A 21994-nucleotide genomic window follows, 5' to 3' on the forward strand; every position below is an offset into this window, starting at 1 on the left:
CAGATGATGTAGTCAGCTGCAGTGTCTGAAATTCTGGGATTTTACTGAGTAAAAAACTTATTAAGTTTCAGGTTATGTTCCATTAAGTGAGACCTTAGGATCCTTTAAATACACTTGTGTGATTATGGCTAACCCAGTGTAGCTAAAGCTGCTTTAATAATTACATTAATGTTGGGTTGTAACATGCTAAAAATACCAGTGCTGAAAATCTTGGTCATTTCTTATTTTCAGCATGGCTGTGTTCTTTATACATATTGTCAAATCCCTGTGCTGGAGCTGGACCAGGGTTATCACAGACAGGGCTTTATTATTTGAGCAAAGGTATTTCTTTGTTATTTCAAAAGGAAACAGAAGATAGGCGATAAGCTAACAAACTCACAATGGGTGGAAGTTCATTAAAAATATATGTCCTTGTTGTGTGCATGATGCATTTAGATGTGAAGTCCTTTGGAGCAGCAGGTGTTTGTACAGTGTCATTACAACAGGGCCTCACGTGTCACCAGATTTCCAGAGCTGGTGGCAATCAAAGGTGGCTTTTTGGCTTGCTGGCAAGGTCGTTGGGGTCAGGGAGATGGTGCCTGTGTACAGGGAGTGAGGCAGTGCAGCTGTGAGGAGCAGGGGGGTGATGGCCAGGGGACTGGGACGAGCGCCTGCCACGCAGAGCCGAGTGTGCTTCTTTTCGGTGGTGTGTATGTCAGAGGTAGTATGTTGCTTAAGTTACTTTCCAAACACCTTCCCCCCCCCCCCCTTTTTAATATAAATATTGCATTAAGCAGTGGTCTAGCTTCATAATACACAAGTAGGTCCAAGTGCTGTCATGATTGCCTTGCATACCACCTGCAGATACAGCTTAAAAATATGCCAAGTGCCAAATGAAAAGGAAGAGCAGGCAATATGCTCTTAATTCCTTGACTGATGCTTAAGTCTGGAGCACAGGATAGCAATGGTGTGATAAAATATCACACCTCTGCCTTTTGATATCACTTTCACTGAGCCATTTCAGGCAGGTGATGGAAATCTGAACCATTTTCCAATACTGTGAGCAGGTGGAGTTGGTTGCTGAGCACACTGTGCATTTAACCTTTGCAATATTGGAAGCACAAGTAAAATACACCTGTAAAGTGATTTTTTCACCCTCCATTTGAGACACCATGAAGGTAAAGCAGCAAGGTTAGTGACCAGTTAGGTGCACAGAAGTATCACTATGGTAATCCCCCTGGAATCCTTGCCATAAGGAAGTGTGAGAAAACCTCTCAAGTTCACTGATCTGCAGTTAATTTTTTTAGGGAATAAGCAGCTGCTAGAAGTGCATTGAAAGGACACTTTATTGCTTTATGAAAACACCCAGCCCAGTACATCTTTTTGCTTGTTAGTGGCAAGGAGCCCTGCCTCCAGTGTTTCCCCTGGTCATTCCTGATTTTCTGGGAGCACAGTGGGAGCTGAGAATCGCCCCAGGCACAGATGCTCTTTGAGCTCCTCGGGGAGGTGCAGGGCTTCCACCTCCACTGATAGGCAGGGCGCTGAGGGTGCACACCCACCTACAGCCAAGCCCTGGATCAGCACTGCCCTCCAGTGTTTTGGCACATAAAGTACCCCCTCTGTGTGTTCTCATGCACACGTGTGCAGGGGATGACAACCAGGTGTGTGAGACACAAACGCCTCCCAGGCAGCCTGAGGACACGGGATGCTGTCCCACATGGGATGCTGTCCCACAGGGGATGCTATTCCTACACGGGATGCTGTCCCACACGGGATGCTGTCCCACAGGGGACGTTTTCCCACACGAGGCACTGTCCCACACGGGACACTGTCCTGTGTGAGCTGTGCCTGAGCCCAATTAGGCCAGCGCGGGCCGGCTGGGCGCACTGCTGTCCCCGCGTCACCTAAAAGCGCGATCACGCTTTCCCTTTCTCTCCACAGATAATCCTGAAATAGCCGGCAGGAGCGGGACGGAGTGTCACGAAGCCTCCCTGCGGACGGCCAAGCACGGCTACTGTACATACTACCCCGTCTCCTCCTCTCTAGAGTTGCCACAAACTGCATGCTAAGTCAAGAATTTGTTCTTATGGACAAATCAAAAACTCAAAAAAGCTAGTGCTGCTATGTCATATATGAATATTAAATATGGTATGCTTACTATACTCCAACCTAAAATAGTTAACTACCTGATACCAGCTGTGATGTTTCAAGACATAAAGGATAACATTTAGTTTTAAAGATTTTCTAAGCATAGTTTAATTATTGCAAATATTGTCGTTTCTCCATAACTACACCTAACGAAAATGGTCCAGATCAGTTAGTCTCGTGAGATTCCATGTTTATGAATCTTTCGAGCTGAGCAATAATTGAATTGCATTGACTAAAAACTTTCCCCAGTTGCAGGTTTAATTTTCACCCAAACTATGATTCGGGGTATTCTTCTCAGTTAAAAAAAAAATCTTGGTTTTGCTCCCTTGGTGAGTTGATTCCAAGACAGAGGAGGTGAAACGCAGCCCGGTGTCCTGCACATCATCCTGCCAATCTGATATTTTTAGCCAGAAGTCCAAAGTAAAGCACAAAGTCTTTAGATGCACATGGTTGGTGTTTGACTTGTATGGAGAAGTTGCATTTGAATCATAGCAGAATAGCAGAAGAAAATTTTAAAAATTTTGCACAGTATGAACTTCATACCCCTTTCAATCCCCAAAAGAACAAAGTCTTGAGAATATTATTTTATGAGTATATTTATAATGTTTTTAAAATAGACTTTGCAGAAGTGCCTAAATTTTGTCACATCAGACTTGATGAAAGTGAGCCTGATGCCAACAGTCAAATCTCATCGGACGTGAATAATCTTTGAAACTCATAGTCAGGTTACCAAAAAGATCCAAGCTGTTAAGAAGTAATTTCTAGAAGTCTAAAATCAAACAAAGCAAAAAAAAAAAAAAAAAACCACCAAGACCAAACTAACAAAAGAAAAGGCAAAAAAAAAGGCTGTAGATGAAGAGATTGTATGATACTCTAATTTAATTAAAATTCAGTTGAGTCACTGAGACTTCATAGGTGACTTTAATCTAGGCTATTAACTGAACACTAAGAATGTAGAATGAGATTCAGTTTAATAAATCATTACTGTATTTGCATTTTTTTAATTGGATTATAAGATTGTAACCAGATTAGAGTGGAGAAAAAATAGTTCTTTTAATTGTTTTCCTTTAAAAACATATTTTATGTCACAAAAGTATGAAGATATCTTTAATACAATTATATACATGTTATATATACATACATACATATATATGGATGAAGCAGATTTTAATGTTGTTTACTTTTTTAAATACTTTGTTGATTTACAAGGTAATTATATATGTGTAATTAAAATTTCATTTGTTTGATTTGAGATTTGTTTCAAGCACTATTGTACCAAATATTTCATATTTCACATTTTATATGTTGCACATGTATCACATAAATGACATAGTTTTTAAATTATTGTTTAAAAAAAACAAGACAGCTGTTATAAGTGGATATTATGTATAATTGTTTGCAGCATAAGTTTTCTATGTGGACATTACTAGTGATTGCAGTATTTTAACTTAACCTCTTCAGATTGATTGTAAACTATTTTAAACTTTGGCAGCACTGCCTGTTCTGAACGACTGAAGGCACTAACCATATTATTATTTGTCTAGGGAATTATTTTCCAGGCTAAATCTTGTTTGTCTGATGTCTAATTACTATCTATTTATATATAAAGCTGGAGATTTGATCATCCGAAAGAAAAAAAAATAATCACAATTTGGTTGTAAAATTAACATAGTGCTTGTAACGTTGCGTTAGTTTAATTTGTGGAAAAATAACGTATCTTAACTTGTTATTTAGCAGTTAAGGTATCACCATTATATACTATTAAAACACTAATATTTGTAGACTTTCTCAGTCATTATAACTAGGTAGTTGACACTGCAACTTGCCTATATCTGTCAAAGTTGTTTTTATTTTTTTATAATAGTTAATTTAGGCATTTGGGTAGCTTATTGTATAATACTAAATGGTAAATTATCCATGTTTAAATATTTTATGTAGATAACTCTTCAAGACATCATTTTGTGTGAACTTTTTATGTTTCAAAATTACTGTTATTCTATGTTTTTTACAATTAATCCAATATTACTATTTTTTGCCCATGGATGACGAAGCTTCAGATACATCAGGTCTTTCATCCAGATAAACTGACAGACAAAAAGAGAAAATGTATTTTTAATAAGAGATCCACTTTCCGACTTTATGACTTTGTAATATTCCTGAAAACTGTACAAGTACAAACCTATGCTAACAGTAAGGAGGCAATTACAGAGATGTGCAAATACGTGTACAACAGATTCTGCATTTTATTTATTTATAAAGTAATTTTATAGACTATTTCAAAATTTGGGAAGATCTAAAACTATTTTTCTGTATAAATATTATTTGCCAAAACTTTGTTTATATTTTAAAAAAAAAAGTCTAATGAAAATGATTAAATTTTAAATGCTTTGTTTAATTAAAAAAAATACAACAAGAAATATAACCCCCCTAAAAGAACCATGAGATGGGCCAACACGGAGACAGTAAATACTGTAGCTGGGACATGGTTTCAAGTGACTTGAGATGTCTCAGTGCTTTTTTTCTTCAAAGGATACAGCACCTCACCAAAATACCTTTTTGTTTGCCTCTCTCATCCAGCATAATTGACGACACGTACAATGAATATTTCAGTAACAGTTAAGAGAAACCCCTCCATTCACTCTTTTCCAGCATATATAATTACTAGTGGTCTGTTAAATAGCCATTCTATTTCTGTTGTGACGTTAAATTCATTCACCCAATGTACAACCACTGAAATAAAAAGAAGCATTTTAAAATGAGAGCGGAGTCGGGGCAATCCTTTCTTGTGGCGCGCTCTGGAAGGAGGGGCCTGGGGTAACAAAAAATAGGAATCTTTAAAAGGTATGTATTTTTAAATTTTTTTTTTTCCTTAATTGCTTGTTCAGGTAACAAATCCTTAAGTGCAGTCCCCAGGTGCAGGACATGCAGGTGCTGTGTGAGGAAGCCCATGCCTTTCTCCTGTACCGCATGCCTCCAACAGCCATTCCAAGCACTTCCCGCCCACTCGCGCATGCCGGGGTGCAGGCAGGCACTGGTTATCCCAGGGGCTGCCCACAATTGTCTGACCATTGTGGCAAATTTTTGGTGGCACATCCTTTGCATCTTCTTTTCTTTTCTACATCTTGAAGAGTGTTACACCAACAGATAATCCCTGTTATCTGCTAGTTCCTCTGGAGAGAGCAGCATCACAGAGGAGTTGTGTGCCCACGGGCAAGGACTGCATAGCAAACTAGTGACAAAGGAGGGATTAAATTAAACACTGTGTCTGGCAGCTCCATGGTTACTTTACACGGCCTTCTCTGATTTTTTTTTTTTAATGCTTTAAAGAAAGAAAATACAATTCCTGCAGAATCACAAAGAGTTTGTGTCATAAAGTTGTCTATGCTTCATCAGCACAGGGCTGATTTGAAAGGAGCCCAAAGTCAGAAGTGATGAGGAAAACCACCAGGTCAACCAGTCTATTTGGATGTATCACAGACATACTGAGCCAGAAGCCTGCTGAGAATGAATGTGTGGGATGGAGAGAAGAAATAGGATGACTTGCAGGGACAGGGAAGGACTGGAGCATTAGAGAACTGCAAGGGCATTGTAGAGCAGAAGCAGCAAATTATTAAAATTCAACTCCTAATGACCCAGGAGCGGGAAGCCTGTCTGTTGACACTTTCGTATGTTAAACCCCACCCTGGACAGTTGTCAGCTGCCAAGAAGGGTCACTTTTCTTGTCTAAAAGCTGCTTTGTTTCTTGTCAACTTTGACACTTTCTTGGCATTGGAGAAGTGCTCGTGGATGCTGTGAGCCTTCAGGGGCCACAGCAAACCCACAGTGTCTGTACGTGTCCACGTGCAGAGCGGCCCCCCTTCAGATAACATCAGTTTCCAAAATGGAGCAAGTTACTTCTAGAGGAAGAGCCTTTAGAAACCTTTGGTTTTCCTCCCTGTGCTTGGCCATGCACCTCCCCTGACCCCACGTGGGGTAGCCAAGGCCATAAGACTTATTCTCTATGTTTGCTTGGTTGTCAGTTCAAAAATCTGAAGTAATCTGAGCACTGGGGTGTTCTTGCAATCCACTGGAATTAAAAGCATGAAACAAAAGGGGATGTGACATTTGAGGGATCAGAGACTGCTGGGATAGTTTTGCATGTTTGTATCCAGCAAAGGAAGCCAAGACTGGTTGAACCTTGTTCATGCTGCTCTTTGGGAGTGACTCTTGAGCAAGTTACTAAAACAGCAACTGGGTTTTCTTTCCAAAAGAGTTGTTTGACTCCAGAAGACAGCTCAGGAGCAACCCAACATTTCTGTACTCTAGTTGAATAGATAAAAGGACTGGTGAGCAAGGCTGCTCAACAGTGCAGGCATTGCCTCTCCTGCTAGTGACATTTATTGCATGAATTCAGGGAACCAAAAAAAATTAGCTCACCTGGAATTGCTGAACACCTTCCTTGGCATCTGAGCATGATGGGTGTCATCTGAGCATACCATGCTCTTTACGCCTGCAATCAGTTCTCTAGCCAAGCCTTTTGTCCTGTAGCCTGCCTTTTAAATGTCATATAATTGGAAGCTCTGGAAGCTTTTTTACATGGGTCAAGATGATGTTTATTGCTGGAGTGGGTGTGTGTGAGAGCAAAATCACCTCAGCTGTTGCACTGTTGCTGGTATGTAATATATTCAAGCATAAAGGTATGCAATAGATAGTTTGATTATCTGTGAATGGATAAATTATGGAAATGCATTCTAGAGTGTTAGTCTTCTAATTCTGTAATTATAAAAACCATAGAAATTGTAGAAAATATATTACATGTTTAATTACATGAAAATACCTTTTGCTGTAACAGGGGAAAAAATGCAATACTAAGAAATGTGAAAGAAAGGTATTGGTGTGAGCTGCTTACTCAGTGCTGGGTTGCAGTTGCATTATTTCCATCAAGGCTTCTTGCAGTGTGAGGAAGACACTTGGCTTTATGATTTAGGAAAATCACTACAGGAAAGACGCCCTGCTCTTCTCATCTTCAAAGGGCTGGATTTGGATACTACTTTTAAGGAAAACAAATTCTGGTGACTGTCTTCCTTAGCCTTAATTGACACAAAACAGTCAAGGTGTGGCCTCTGTGGTTCCTCAGAGGGCCACCAGACCAAAGAGATGCCAGGATGTGGAGGTGGCGAGGGTGACCACAGTGGTGTCAGGTTCACCTTGTAGGAACAGCCCCCAGGGATGGTCAGGCAGGTGCTGCCTGTGCTAAACCTGAGCTATGTTTGCATTTGCCATGGCTGCCTCTCCTTTTCACGCAGGGCTAGAAGGAAGAAGTGCTTTTATTTCCTTGGGTTATGGTTGTAGCCACTGCACTGAGTGCCAGTGGAGCACATCCAGAGATGCTACCTCACAGCACAGCTCAGGACTGCGAGTGGGCAAGTTTTTCACACTTGGAAAACTGCTAGAGTGGGATCCAGCTTTCTGTCTGTATCTGTAGAGTCTCAAATCTGCTGTCATGGAGCAGCACAGGTCTGGGTGAGTGTGTTAAGTCTGCCAGCCCCATGCAGATGGCTCAGATACTCTACAACACCTTCGATGAGTTTAGTCAATGAGTCCCACCTGTTTTCACAAAGGACAATGGTTTTGATGGCTTTTAAAACATCCATCATGCACAAGAAATCACAAAATCATGAGACTGACTGAAATTGTCTGATAGTTAAAAATCCTCATCTTCTCTGTAGGTATTTGGAGGATGTTCAGCTTGCATATTTAAGCTTTTTCTCTCCTACTATGGTACCTTGAAGTTTTTTTCATGTCACCTAACGTGTTCCTGTGCTCACAGATGTAAAGCTAGAGCAGTTCACAAAATTCTTGAGAAACTCATGAAAATTTACAACAGGAATTCAAGCAGTTCTTATGTCTTACCATGTTGTAGGGAGGAGTGACAAAATATGGTAACCCTTTAAGATGTGATATGATTTCTTCAGGCTTAACTTTCACATGGACTTTATTCAGTTATTATGCCAATGAAGGTGTGATGTTATCAGTACAACAGAGGCTGAGTGCAGTTGCAATGGGATGGACTGTCCCTGTATGCAAATAAATTGCTCCATTTAACATGTGAAATGAATGTACCCTACTCTAACCAAATTAGTTATGTTGCTTTAATTTCTCTAAGTTGCTAGCAAGCTGTCCTTGGACAGGCATTGGTAAAGCCTACATGCTCATTTCTAGGTTTAAGATAAATGATGATGAAAGGCAAGAGTCCCGTTTTGTGTCCTTCCTCAAGCCAGATGGGCTCAAAAGAAAAGCTACAAAAGCAACTACAAGTGAAAGAGAACTCACATGGAAAAAAGTGGTCAGCCTTAAGCAGATTTCAGTGGACTTTCTAACTACAGAATGGGATAGAAAGTGCTATTGACCTTAAAAGTGGCTATTTTATATCCATTCCAGAGGAAATAAATGAGGTTGAACTCTTCTAATAGAAAATCAATGCATTCCTCCACGAGTGTGAACTTTGCAGGAGCAATCACAGGAGGAAGTCCCTCGGCTGATGGTACTGCCCATTCTTCTGCTGTTATCTTGGAATTCATGGTAAGTGCTTCTGGGCAGCAGTAGAAGCATGCTGGCAACTCCTGCTGTGGCAAGGGACTTCTCATTTTATTTCCTTTTAATTGGATCATGGGAGAGGCTGGAATTCTTCAAGTCCAGTTTTGTCTGGAGTTGCAGGTATGATGGGAACTTTCGTTTGGTGTTTTTCTCACCAGCTTGTTAGATTGATTGCTCTGGAGTCCCCAACATAAGGATGATATGGACCTGTTGGAGTCAGTCCAGGGGAGGGCCACGAAGATGGTCAGGGCTGGGGCACCTCTCCTGAGGGTAGGCTGAAAGAGTTGGGGTGATTAATTGGAGAAGAGAAGGCTCCAGGGAGACCTTAGGTCACCTTCCAGTACCTAAGGGAGGCCCATAAGAAAGATGGGGACAGACTTTTTAGTAGGGCCTGTTGCAACAGGGCAAGGGAAAATGATTTTAAACTAAAAGAGGGTAGATTTAGATTAGATATAAGACAGAATTCTGGTTTTTACAATGAGGGTGACAAAAAACTCAAACAGGGTGCCCAGAGAAGCTGTGGATGCCCTATCCCTGGAAACATTCAAGGCCAAGTTGGATGACACTCTGAGCAACTTGGCTGAGTTGATAACAAGCTGCCCATGGTAAGATGACATTGAAAGGTCCCTCCCAGCCCAAACCATTCTATGACTCTATACAGAGAGCCTATAAAGCAAATGAAACCAAATTAAATCCAATTGTCAGCCAGCTCGGCACTTTCTTACTTGCAGCTGCTCTATTTGCCAGATGTAGCACAGTATGGATTGCCTGAATAGTGGCAATAGTTTCTTCCTGAGCATCCTTTTCTGTGTGCAGGTAGAACAGAAATATGCTTTTACCACACTAAATCCAAGCCTTTTGCATTCAGTCCCAGGGTTCTTGTATAAGCAAAAGGAGACTGACTGAGGCTTTGACCGAGGGTAACAACATTGAATTTCTAGGCAGAACTGCTTCTTCTGAAGTGTTCCCAGCCCTGCTGCCTACAGAGGTGCCTAGTGTGACCCCTCCTCCATCAAGCTGGGGCACACAGCAGGGTGCTGTGCATTCCCAATCCTGCCTCCAGCTCCTTCTTGCTCTGGCTTTCACCCGAGCATTCTAAGCATATATGCACCATGGGAACCCCATGCCACCTGCTGGCTTCCATGCCTTTATTTTTGTCTGAGGGTGGTTGTTTTTTCAAACCATCTTGTTCCCCTTTTTTTCCTTTGGCTCTAGAGATGATGTAGGCTTTCACAGCACCATGTGGCTGGAGAGCACACTGTGGTCCTTGCACCACTGCAGGACTGCAATGGGTGCAAGGAACTGATTCATCTTGCCCCCACAGATTGAGCACACTGCCTGAAAGATGAGGAGATGATTTAAGTGATCTGTACTACAGTAATCAAACACCTTTCCCCACCACTACACATGCACATTAATGTGAATCCTTTTCTGTTTAGAGAAACTTCAGGGGGGAAATGTCCACTTACTATTTAAGAGGGAGCATTAGCCAATTCTGTCTTAATTCATGCACAGAGGCTTTTATCTTCATTCACCTGATTCTGCTGGCCTTCCTTAGGAGATTAATGGATCCAAATTAAGGGCCATGCTGTTCTTGACCATACAGAGAAGTTCCTTGCAAGGTTATGGAAGCCTTTGTGAGTCAGTTCCCGTGGAATCGACCAAATGAACTTCATTTTCATAAGAAGGAAACCACAACAGTCTGAGCATTTAAAGCATCATTTAATTATGGATTTGTTTTGCATGGAAGGTAAAGTGGTGTTAGCCTTCCTAGAGAAGATCTGACTTCCATGAAGGCAATGTCTCATCTGCTCTGTCCAACATTTTATGGTCAGGAAGAAGACAAATGAAGCAGGCTGACTGCAAAGGAGTCTCCACCTCAGCAGCAGAAGCAACTCTCTGCTTTGGCCAGAGCAGTCTTCCAGTGAATGCTGTCCACAGGAAAGGTTTTGATGAGAGCTTCTTGGATATGATGGAAACCCCATGAAAAGCAGAAGGTGCAAAGCAGTGAGGGGAAATCAAATGGTGAGAAGCCAAGTGCAGCATTATTATTCTCTTACTTGGATTTTACCTACATCAACATCAGATGTTCACTCTAAAAGGCATTTTACCTTCCATCTTGGTGAAAAAGACTTCCTTTTAGACCTGGCATTTGGCAGTTTTACATCCTTTCTTATTTGTCTCCCTTTGTTTTAATTTTAGCCATAATGCAGATGAACCAATGTGATATGAGAACAGCCTTTGGGCTTTGGTGAATGCAGCAGATAATTACTCCTGAAGAGGAATGTATCAGAGGAACTGCTTTCAAATCCAAGTTTCCTGTGTAATATAATTATTCCTATTTAAATAAAGGACTTCAACACTTCTACTCAGCAGCACCTCTCTATACGAAGTGAGGGCTGCTCCCTCTTGACACAGCTTTTTCTGCACTTCTCAGAAAATGACTCTATTAAAAGCAAACATTAGTCCATCCAAGTGCCTAAAATCAATTACCATTTTATATTCAATGGAATCCTTACTTTCTAAAAAATGTCACAATGAAACTGCTCTATTTTCCTTCCCCTTATTGTTACTATTATTACCTCATGAATGCTCCAGAGAGAAACAGCTGCATCTCCTTTCGTTTTCAGCTTCCAAGACTTAGCTGGATGTGGCTTCATGCTCTAGGAGTCAATAGACTCAAGCCAATTTGCAATAAAACTAATAAAGAAAATGGCCCTGATAAGATGTGGCATTTGTAGAACTTGGATTCAGTGTGCTCAGCAATGTAAACATTTCCCAAGGTGAGTTTTATCTAGAAATGCATGCTGCAGCATCATGGTGTCAGAAGCTCCCATTCACAGGGGCTGATACCCATTGAAACATCCAGAATTTGTGGTGGGGTCCCTCAGAAGCAAGACCTGGGCTTCAGTGGGATTAAACACTTGTTACTGGAGCTGGATGCACAGGTGAAAGGAATAGATTCAGGCTGGGTTACTTGAGCAGGGTATTTGGAGAAGCTAGTGTGTAGATTTATGGACACTGCCATGCTCTGCAGGAGCTGTGGGTAGCTGCTCAGCAGTGAAAAGTACCCTGTTTCACACAAATGGAAGTACCTCATCTTTTTAAACAATGTTTTTCTTTCAGGATCCCAAAGTGTGTGTCTGTCTGTGGCAATCACTACAGGGATAATTAGATTGGCTGTCAACAAGCCATAGAAGGTCTTCTCAGATGCCTGGTGCTTCGTCTAGCAGATTACTAGATTTACCACAGGACCACCCTACAGCCTTCTAATAGAGCTGAAGGCAACAGGAAGGAGAGGATTCAGAGGCAGACCCTGGGGAATGTGTCTTAATTCCTTCAACACATCCTGTGTCAGAATCCAAACAGCCTCACCAGCTATCCTGCTCCTGCACATGAAAAATGGCATCACTGTAAATAAATAAAACCCAAAGTCCCCTAACCTATGGCATCAGAAGTACCAGGACTTCTCTGAGAAGTTAGTAAGTATGAAGAAGGAAAGTCTGTGGCCTCTACAGTAAGTCCTGTTGGCTTCTCCTTGTTGGTATTTCTTCTGCCAAACCCCTGCTGTAGGCCAGCACTGGCATTCCCTGTAGCCAGCCCCTTGTGCCACATTTCCTTCTGTCAAAACACAGAGGAATTGGAGCACATGCAAAGACAGAAATGTAAAAATGCCTTTTTCTACCACACTTGGAAAACCTCCCTGTGGAGGACCTGAAGTATCAGGTGAGTTTTACAGGGCTCCTTCAGCCAGCTGGGTTACAAGGGAGTCTCCTCAGCTGCAGCCCCTTAAGGAGCCTGAGGCTATTTTTAAATCAGTAAAATTAAGAAGTCTGGGGGTTTGGGAGGCTGATGAGCTCCACAGGGCACCTACAGATCTCAGAGGTGGCTGAGGTGAGACAAAGCTTGCCTGCAACACACCTGCCTGTTTCTGCCCTTGAGCGTCCCCTGACCACCGATGGTCCCTGCTCAGCCAAGGGGCTGCCAAAGCTCCCTCTGCTTCAGAAGGGAGACCTGGCTGGATCTGTGTGCCTTAGGCCCTCGACCCCATCCCATTCATTTAATGCAGGTGACACAGGCTCACATGCAGCTGTCCTCTCAGCTTCAACCCAGCCTCCCAGCAACTGCTCCTCAGCCTTTCCTGGTGTGTCTCCACACACCTCTACCCACATGGGCACAGGACACAGGGCTTGGCTCACTGCATCTTTTCCATGCCAGAAAAAGCCCAAGACTCTTTTAGAGCATTTTATATCTGTTTAGAGGCAAACTTTGCATTTGTTTTGATGAAATAAAAATAGCTGGAGGTTTATGATGCTAGCAGCCTGCAGCTATGCCGGCTAGTGCAGCAAACCTGCTGCAGGGAAGAATGGCTCTGCATCTGCTACTCCTGCCAGGAGCATCCCTGGCACCTCCCAGACTGCTGCGTTTTTCCTCTGGATAAAGCCTGGATTGGCAAAAAGTGCCAACGTTTTTAATCAGTGCCTTTTCTATCTCAGGGGAAAAAGAAAACTATTTTAAAAGCCTGTTCTTCAGGCATTTGCATTCATAACAATTTAGCCTGCCCAGCTCCACCCCTGAGGGTCCATTCACCCACCCCTGCAGAGGGGCACGTTGCACAGGTAGAGCCTGTGGGGACCATTTAATTTGTTTTGTCTTGACACCAAGGAAGCATCTGTGTGGGCACAAGGGCAGAGCTGCAAGAGCATTTCTCCACCTCCTTCTGTGTTACTCCACAGGCAAGTGAGGGGCTTGGAGGAACAAAACTTTCTTGTCATGTCAGATGTTCCTCAGAAGGGTTTGCCCCTTACTTAGCACTGGAAAGCTCTGCCACTGCCTCTTTTGTCCACAAAGTGAATTTTTAATGCCACAGTAAGGACACAGCTTCTCTCTTCATCAGTTTCCATCTGCAAGATGAAAATGGCAGCAGCCTGGTAGGGGTTTTGCTGGGGACAGGTGCAGAGCTGCTGAAGGCTCCCTTAGCCCTGCTCTGCTTCACATGATGTTGCTTAAATCGAGGAGTAAAATGTAAGCATGGAGCCAGGACTGTACCAAAGGCATTATTTATTTTGACCCTGGCAGGTTGAAGGCTCTCGTATTTACACAGTGGTCCCACAAATCCCAGTGGTCATCTCCTTGGGTCACATAAACTAATGCAGCTTTAAGCTATTGGAGTTTATGCCAATTTATAGGAGCTGAAACACTGGCTGAAGGTTTTCAAGTCCTTGGAAAACACTGCAGCAAAGATTTACTTTTTTTAATTTCCTTTATGTCTTCTAACTACATACACACACACACACAGAGGTACTTGGACATCATATGCAAATTAAATTATCACTTTTTAAAACACTACACCAATTTTTCCAGCACCCTCTTAATAATTTAAAAACTTTGCTTATAAGAGTATTTTATGAAAAGCTACTCCTTAACTAGACAGGTGTGGCTGACTTGTATGGTTTAAGAGAACATTACAGGGCTGCAGCAATCACGAATTTTGCTCATGTCTCTCTCTGCATGAAGAAAGCCATCATGTTACCTGATAAAAATACATCACCTGAATGATGGGGTTTTTTTCCAGAGGAGGCATGACCAGACACTAACCACTTTGAGAAGATTGTCATGGAGTAGTTCTAGTATTTTCCTCAGACATCTAATAGGTCCAGTGTGCTCATCCCAAACCCACAAGGAAATATATTGTTGGAATCTGTCCCAGAAAAGCTATCCTGATAAAGTTCATCTCTGTGCAGTGGGACCAGATCTATATGAAAGTCCCAAAATAATTCTGGAAAACTCTAACACGGTAGATTTGTTTGGTGTGTTGTGGGTTGCTCCCAAATTATTTTGCAAGCATCTACCTGTAATTGTATCAGCTCTCACTGAAAGCCCAAGAGAAAATGCCAAGAGGGGCTGGAGCTAATTCTTTGTATTATCTTCCTCAAACAAATGAGCTGTGGTTCCTTAAGTAGGATATGCAGATTTCCTGCTTGCACAGGCCTCCCACTATAACACACCTCTGAAAGGCTGCTTGAAAACAGCAGTCCCAGTGTTGCATTCAAATACAGCACTGAAGACTTAAAGAAGAGTATGAGAGCTTTGTACACCTCCCAAACTCAGCTCCTTTTAGTTTTTCCTTGCATGAATCTTTTCTTTATCCTCAGAATGATTTTATCATAAATTTATGATATTGGGTTGTCTTAAAGCATGAGCTACTGGCACGAAAAACATGAGATTCCTGGTTTCTGTTAAAAAAAATCCGAACAATCTATCACAAAGCAGCAAAAAGAAGCAACAATAACTAAAGACCAAAAGGCAAACCCAAGAGTCAATGTTGGGAGGCAATTATGTTCATGCCCTTAATGTTAATCTCTGAAGGCCAGCAGTTAGTAGCTCCTATGTTGATAAAGATCATATATAAGCCACATGATCGTGAAGCATTCAGTTAAAACCTCCTGTCCCACTAATTAAGAGGTTGGGCTCCACAAGCTCCTACAAGTAGAAACTCCAGACTTCCATGCAGAAAGAGACAAGTTACTGTACATTTGTCCACCTCCTGGTGTACACAGACAGGGTCTGCACTTCAGGCAATGACCAGCCCCCTTTAAACCTACCTCTGCATGTCTGCCCTTAAAACCTGCCTCTCCTCAGGGACCCTCCCCAGCCCTTTCCCACAGTGACTGCCGTGCTTGGCACAGCAACCAACTCTACCAGGACACATGGTGTAAATCCAAACACTCAGAACAAACCCAGCCCTTTGGATATGCACCAAAATCACCTGCTCGGTTTTAGTTCATGTACTAAATTGAATTTATCCAAGTTATGATTGCATTATGTGAAATCAAGATTAAATGCTTCCCCTTTTTCTGTGAAAAGCATACTGGAAATCTTATTTTAATTTACAGCGTAACTCAGAGCAATTAAGAGATCTTACAATATCAGCTCTGAATATTTTGCAAAAAATAACCACATAACAAACTACTATTATTGTAACTATAATACTTATTGGTGCCTATAACTCTAACGTCCATGATGCTTTTACAATGATTATTATAAAAAAGGACTTATTTTAAGTCTCACTCAGAAAAAAAAAAGACTATCTTATAACAGATACTGCAAAACTTTTGTATCTTAATAAAAACAGACAATCATTGTCTTAACTTTCTCTTAAGTCTGGTGATTGAATTGATTTATTTTTAAACATCATAAGGAGAAAGAATGACACAGTCAAATAAAATAATAAATTACCTGGGTTTGGTTTATTTTGCATCTTTAAACTGACTCCCTCTGTTTTTACATCTGAACAACAGCTATTTAACTTAACTTTATTAGTGATGAGTATTTCTTACAAAACTTAAATATGCAGTTGAAGTTTAATTAAAATTAATTGCACCACCAAGGTTTCTTATTTGCTTTATGGGAAGCAAGGAAAGTTTTGCTGTGAAATGAGATAATACATCAGCAAAAGTCCACCAAAAACACTGAAAACAGTAAAAATCAGGTCACAAGCTAATTCATACTATTTTCACTTTGATTTCCAGGCACTTTGGGGGAATGGCTTATCAAATTTTTACTATTTGCAAAAAGAGAGGCCAGGAGCAATTACTCTTTTTTAATTTAACCACCATCTTCAATTAAACACAATGACCTTAATACACGACAGGGATGGGCAGCTGACTGCATAAAACAGTTAAAAAAATCATCATTCCTACCCCTCAACAAGTGATCCCCTTCTTTTAACAGTTAACCTGCAGTGTTAGGAAAGATCAATAATGAGAAAGCTGTGGGGATCTGTGGACCTATCGAATTTTGAAATAAACCCATGGGACTGAAGCTACCTTAATGCTCCTTTCTGGTTAGAAAATTAAATTATGACTGAGAGAAGACTTTGGTATGTCTACTGCTATTGTCTCCATCTCTTTCAAACTGTAAAAAACCAGAAGAACCCAAACCCTGGGGACTGGATCACACAATTGAAAGTGGCAGGTTCAGCAATTTAATGAGTATCTATTGGTGGAGCCACAGTAATTGTGTTCACACTGGTTGTCCTCTCTAGTTGTAAGGGAAAACACATTAATTGAATCTCGTTCTGCTGGAATGTAATCTCATTTGTTTTCCCTCACAACACAAAACAGTCTCTTGGGAATCAATAGGTGGGAGTTAAACTGTTTTAAGTTGAAGATGTTAACACTGTGAGAGTTAACAGAGTTAACTCTGTTCTTCTTTCATGGCTGAGCCCCTGGCAACTAGGAATTATAAAACAATTTGTATTTATAGTCTGGGTTCACTTTCTACAAATTTAGTGAGCTGAAATAGCCCAGCACAGGTGTCAGAGGGAGAAAGGCAGTGTGGGGTTGGGCAGAGCTGGGGAGGTAACAGAGCCAGCTTCCAGGGTCTGCTTTCACCCCTATGGACCACAGGAAGTACAAGAGACCACGTCAGATTTTGGCTCTCTGACTCTAAATGTGCTGAAGTGAAGACTATAAGCAATTAAAACTGAGCAGAAAAGAGTTGCCCAAAGAACATTTCCAATCATCTGGTTTAAAATCTCCCCATTCAGCATGCTTGGCTGCTGGGAATCCAAGTGCTAAAGTCTCAGTTTTGCCAAGAATTTCCTAGAGCTTACCTCAGCTTTGTGAATTGTCTTCCCAAATCCAGGTACCAGAACTAAAGCACAGCAATACTGATGACCATCACACCTGCTACACTGGACAGATCAGCCTAATTTACCAGCTTAGGGTGCTGAGCCCAGGCTGGCACACAGGAATGAATCCCTGCACATAGCCAATCCCTGCTCCAGCCAATGCAGACAAGTAATGATGACTTGTCACCACTGCAGATTTTGACTCTGCCTTACAGGGAGGTCTGTGGAGAGCTGCTATCTCATCTTGGCACAGAGCACCCCTGACTTCAGTGAGGCTAGACACAGAGACAAAAGTCATTCCCTCAGCTCACACAAGGCTTCACCACTACAAAACCAAAGCACACTCACCATACCTTCCAAAACAAGGGCTTAGATTTGCTTAAGAACAAAACAAAAAGCCCCAAGCAGAGAAGTTAATGAAACCTTGCTTCTCTAACATGTTCTTCCAGTGTTAAGTTAAATCCCAAATCCTAGTCCCTCCAGCAGGCTGGAGGTGGTGTTGGCTGTCACTGATGGACTCTTGGGGGACCTGAGCTGCCACTCAACTGCTGTCAGACATGACAGAGGAGGCCCAGCCTCCTTCACCTTTACAAGTGAACCCAGATAGTTCCTGCTCTCACCTAGAAAGCATGAACAAAGGTGTCAAACATTTATAATTTTGCACTTGGTAAAAGAATGGGACAACTTTACTGCTAGTGTGAAAGGGAAATTACCAGTCTGATCAGCTGGTAAGGTGCTAAAATGCTAAGGACAGGGTAAGCCAAGTCAGCCACCTTTCACTGCAGCTTATTTCATCCTCAATTTGCTAACAACTTTATGGACAGTACTAACAAGACAATTTCTCTAACAAGAAATATTAAGGACTAAACAAAATCTTAATCCTTAACACTTCCTAAATACTGCAATGACACACAGTTAGGAGAAATTGCCAGCCTGAATGTAGACATGATGGTAAGCAAGGACAGGAAATCACGTTCTTCTACTAATAAGCACTTAAAGAACACTTGACCATGGAAAACAAATATACACCAGAACAGTTTGTAGCACAGAGAGCTTTATCTCACACATTTTCCTGTGCTTCAGAAGATCATCATCTGCTCTCAGAGGGAGGGAACTATGGATTCCCCCATCTTTCATGCTGCTACATTTTGTGACTGATACTGTTAATAGTGAAGAATTGGCAAACCCTGGCTTTAGGGTGGAAATAGACATTAGAGGCCATTTTCCTCTTTTAAATACATACCCTAATGCACAGTCAGAGGCTACAATAGCTTGAAAAAAAAATTACAAACCAGTGTGTTGGTCGCTGCTCAAGATAAAAATTCAATATTTACTGAGAAACTCCAGGCTACCATAAAAGAGTGCGGTAAGCCGCAGGCCACTGAAGCTTGAAATAAGACAGCTCGATACAAGACATAAAAAGACTTAAGAAGTGAGCAATAAAACTGAAGTTTCAAAATCCTAGGAAGCCGGCAAAAGCCCAGTTGTACAGCACAGGGGGACTGGATGACTCCGGAGTCTCCTGTGAGAAGCTACAAAGGAAGTCAAGCTGGGAAAGCATGCTGTGGGCTGAGATATTTGCCTGGCAAGCCTTGCCCAATTCAATCTTTTATGGCAGGAAGTTTCTCATTCCCTGCAATTTACTACCTCATTTTTTTCCTCCCGTTCTTCAGTAAAGAAGAACAGAAGTATAAGCAACATGCAATAAAAACAGACTGGCAGGACCTAAATGACCCCATGTTCTCCGCCTCACTATAAATAACTCCACATAACTGATGCTGTATTTGTTTATAGGGCTGAGCCTCCAGCACTTATTAGGTGAATTTTCAGTGTTGTTTTTCTTGTCAGATGAATTACAATCAAAAACAAAGTTCCGAAAAACAGCACTGAGCAATGACAAGATGTTCAGCCTCAAAACAGCAACGGCAAGATCCTCAGGAACAGTCATCCACTCACAGCATCCAGCTCCTCCTCCTGTTGACCATCCTACATTTTCTTTTACATCCTCCATACTCTATATACACACTATCCTTCTATATTTCCAGTTTCTACATTTCTTAGGTCCCTGCATACACTATTAAGTAAAATAACATTTGGCTGCCCATCAAATCTCAGAGACTGAACACCTGCTGTAAATCTCCTTAGTGGGAGCATTCCTGTTACCTCTTTCTGAACTGTGGCCTTCCCACCCTCCCCATCATGAACCAGCAGCAGACAGCTTTTCTTTTGCTGAACATCAGGAGGTTGCTCTGGTCTCAGGATGAGTTGGGGAGGCTCAAAACTCCTCCCTCCAACATTGACCACTTAAACCTGTTTTGTATAATTATATAATCTTCCTATTCTGATGCACAACACGTTTTAAAGCCTGTTGATAAGTCCATTTTCACTGTTCTTCATGGAAGACGAAATCCTCGCTGGACTGAGACAGGGTTCAGTTTTCTACCTAGGTTATAATCAGTTTAGATCCGTGCTCTCCCATCAGTGTTGCTCATTAGGTTAAATGCCTGCTCGCTTGAGCCTGACTCCACCCTGCCTTACTGGTTGCTCATAATCCTCCCCTGCATTTGCTTTTCCTAGGTTAATCAAACAAATAGTCCCGGAGCACTCTTGTAGATAAGCTTTGTTTTCATCTCCAGTAACCCTCCCGGAAGTACTTCTGCACAAACTCCTCTTTCCTGGACATGATTTATCAGAACTGGATACAGTAATGTCTCACCAGTCAACCAGAAGTTTGGCTGTGTGCACACCACTGTCACACTCAGTTTTTTCACAACCACATTAAATTGGCAGTCTGCTTTTATTATTGACTAATAAATCCAGGTGTTTTCCCACTACTCTGCTGGAGGGTTCCTGGATTCACACTACAAATAGTTATTAATCTAATCTGTACATTAGTTACAGTTAATTAATCTGTTACTGTTAATTAATTAGTTACAGTTATTTAATCTGTACAATAGTTATTAATCTGTACAGTATCTTGTATTTTGTGATATTACACATTCTCGTAGGCTCTTTTCTAATACTTGAAGGTCTCAAGTCACCAATAGAAATTAGGTCATTTGTTGAAACCATTATTCAGTTCTGATCAGGCTCTGCAATATTTACAAATGAATTCTGACGGTCCTGTAAAAAACTGTCTACGTCACTGGTACTGATATATTTCAATCACTCAGATACGTGTGGTTTCCAGTGTACTTCGGCAGCTTTGGACATGGGAACTGCAAGAAGCTGGCGGATAATCTTCTTCCTTCTCAACGCACCAAAGCTATCGCCATCCTATTAAGAAAAATTTGTTTTGAAGCTTTGCAATTTAAAAAAAAAAAGAATCAAGAACACACAGAAGAAAAGCCTAACAATACCCAAGCAAAACACTGCAAAGCTTAAAATACTGCACTTGGCAAGCTTTTAACTGGAAGACTTAGACAGGGACAAATGTGCTCCAAAAAGCCCTTAATACGTCTGCCACTGTTAGGTTTGGAAACATGAAAGCAAGCCAAAAAGGAAGCAGAACTGGACTTGCCTGGAAAGCAGGCTGACACCTTGGGCCTTACTTCAGAGGAAGATATGGCAATGCAGTGGGAAGAACAGCACAACACGAAACACAGCACCAGGACTGGGCTCATTTCTGACAGCCAGAAAGCATTTTCAGAAAGCATCTGAACAGCAGACTAAGGGCTCTGGCTGACCTTCAACCCTCCAATGGAGACAAAGTCTTTACTCCCTGTATCAAATAATTCTAGCCAATTATGACTGAGGAAAAAAAAGAAGGAAAAAAAGAAAAAAAGAAGCGTTAAGGAGTCTGTCTCATAGCAGACAGGCAAGCATAAAAGTGTGAGCATCTTTCCGGAGTGATACCAGTTCCTGGGAGGAACTGTGAATTCTATCCCATCAACCATCTTCATTTTCTATCTGTTTTGATGAAAAACTTTTCCCAAACTGTACCACCACTTTTTCTGGCTCCTTCTCTCTATCAGAAGGGGGCGAGAAGGCAGGCACTCACTGCCAACAAACACCTCCGGCCGCCCCCTTGCAGGCACAGCCCAGACCGCAGTGCGTCCACAGGGATCCAACGCGCACCGGATCACTGCCACGGATTAGATTAATCCCACTGACTTTTACACCCAGCAGCGGGATCCACACAGCCGGAAAGCCGCCAGGTCCGGAGCGGCCCGAACTTACCGCGCCGGAGCCGCCTCCCGCCGCCCGGGAAGCGGAACCGCGGGAGCCCGGCCCGCGCTCCCATTGGCCGGGCCCGCCCCCGCCGCCACCGCCCGCCGGCCCTTCCCGCTCGGAGCGGGGCCGGGGGACGCTGTGTGCCCAGGGCGGCGGCACGGCAGGGGACGCGGGAAGGGGAAGGGACACGGGCGAGAGCGGCGGCAGCGCCGCCACCGCCCGCCGGCATCACGTGCGGCCACCGCGCGCGGGGGCAGGAAGGGGGGCGCGCCACGTGACGGGGCGGTGCCCGCCCTCTTCTTCTTCTTCTTCTTCCTCCTCCTCCTCCTCCTCCTCCCCGCTCTTTCTTCCCCCGTCCCACCCCGTTGGCTGTTGCCGTGGCGACACGGGAAGGAGGAGGCGGGGCCGCCGCCCCACCCCGGCCGCGCCGCAGCCCGTGAGCGCGGCCCCGCCGCCGGCAGCGCCGCCCAGGAGCCGCCGCGG

The 21994-nt window shown here is 42.6% G+C and overlaps 1 protein-coding gene and 1 long non-coding RNA gene across 15 annotated transcripts in view; one reads left to right on the forward strand and one right to left on the reverse strand.

Annotated features, from left to right (window-relative positions):
• MBNL2 (muscleblind like splicing regulator 2) overlaps positions 1-4886 on the forward strand; it is a 106021-nt gene extending 101135 nt beyond the window's left edge. For all 14 annotated transcript variants that reach the window (XM_059839243.1, XM_059839256.1, XM_059839246.1 and 11 more), the window contains one exon: positions 1921-4886. In XM_059839243.1, coding sequence (XP_059695226.1) covers positions 1921-1935 — 15 coding nt within the window. In that variant the 3' untranslated portion in view covers positions 1936-4886. The remainder of the gene's footprint in view (positions 1-1920) is intronic.
• Positions 4085-21904, reverse strand: LOC132323717 (uncharacterized). Its single transcript, XR_009485420.1, has 2 exons — positions 21518-21904; positions 4085-20614 (listed from the first exon to the last, which is right to left on the reverse strand). It is a non-coding gene; the product is annotated as an uncharacterized LOC132323717 (long non-coding RNA).
• Positions 21905-21994: the final 90 nt, after the last annotated feature.

This window comes from Haemorhous mexicanus, chromosome 2 (assembly GCF_027477595.1).
Source record: "Haemorhous mexicanus isolate bHaeMex1 chromosome 2, bHaeMex1.pri, whole genome shotgun sequence".
NCBI lineage: Eukaryota > Metazoa > Chordata > Aves > Passeriformes > Fringillidae > Haemorhous > Haemorhous mexicanus.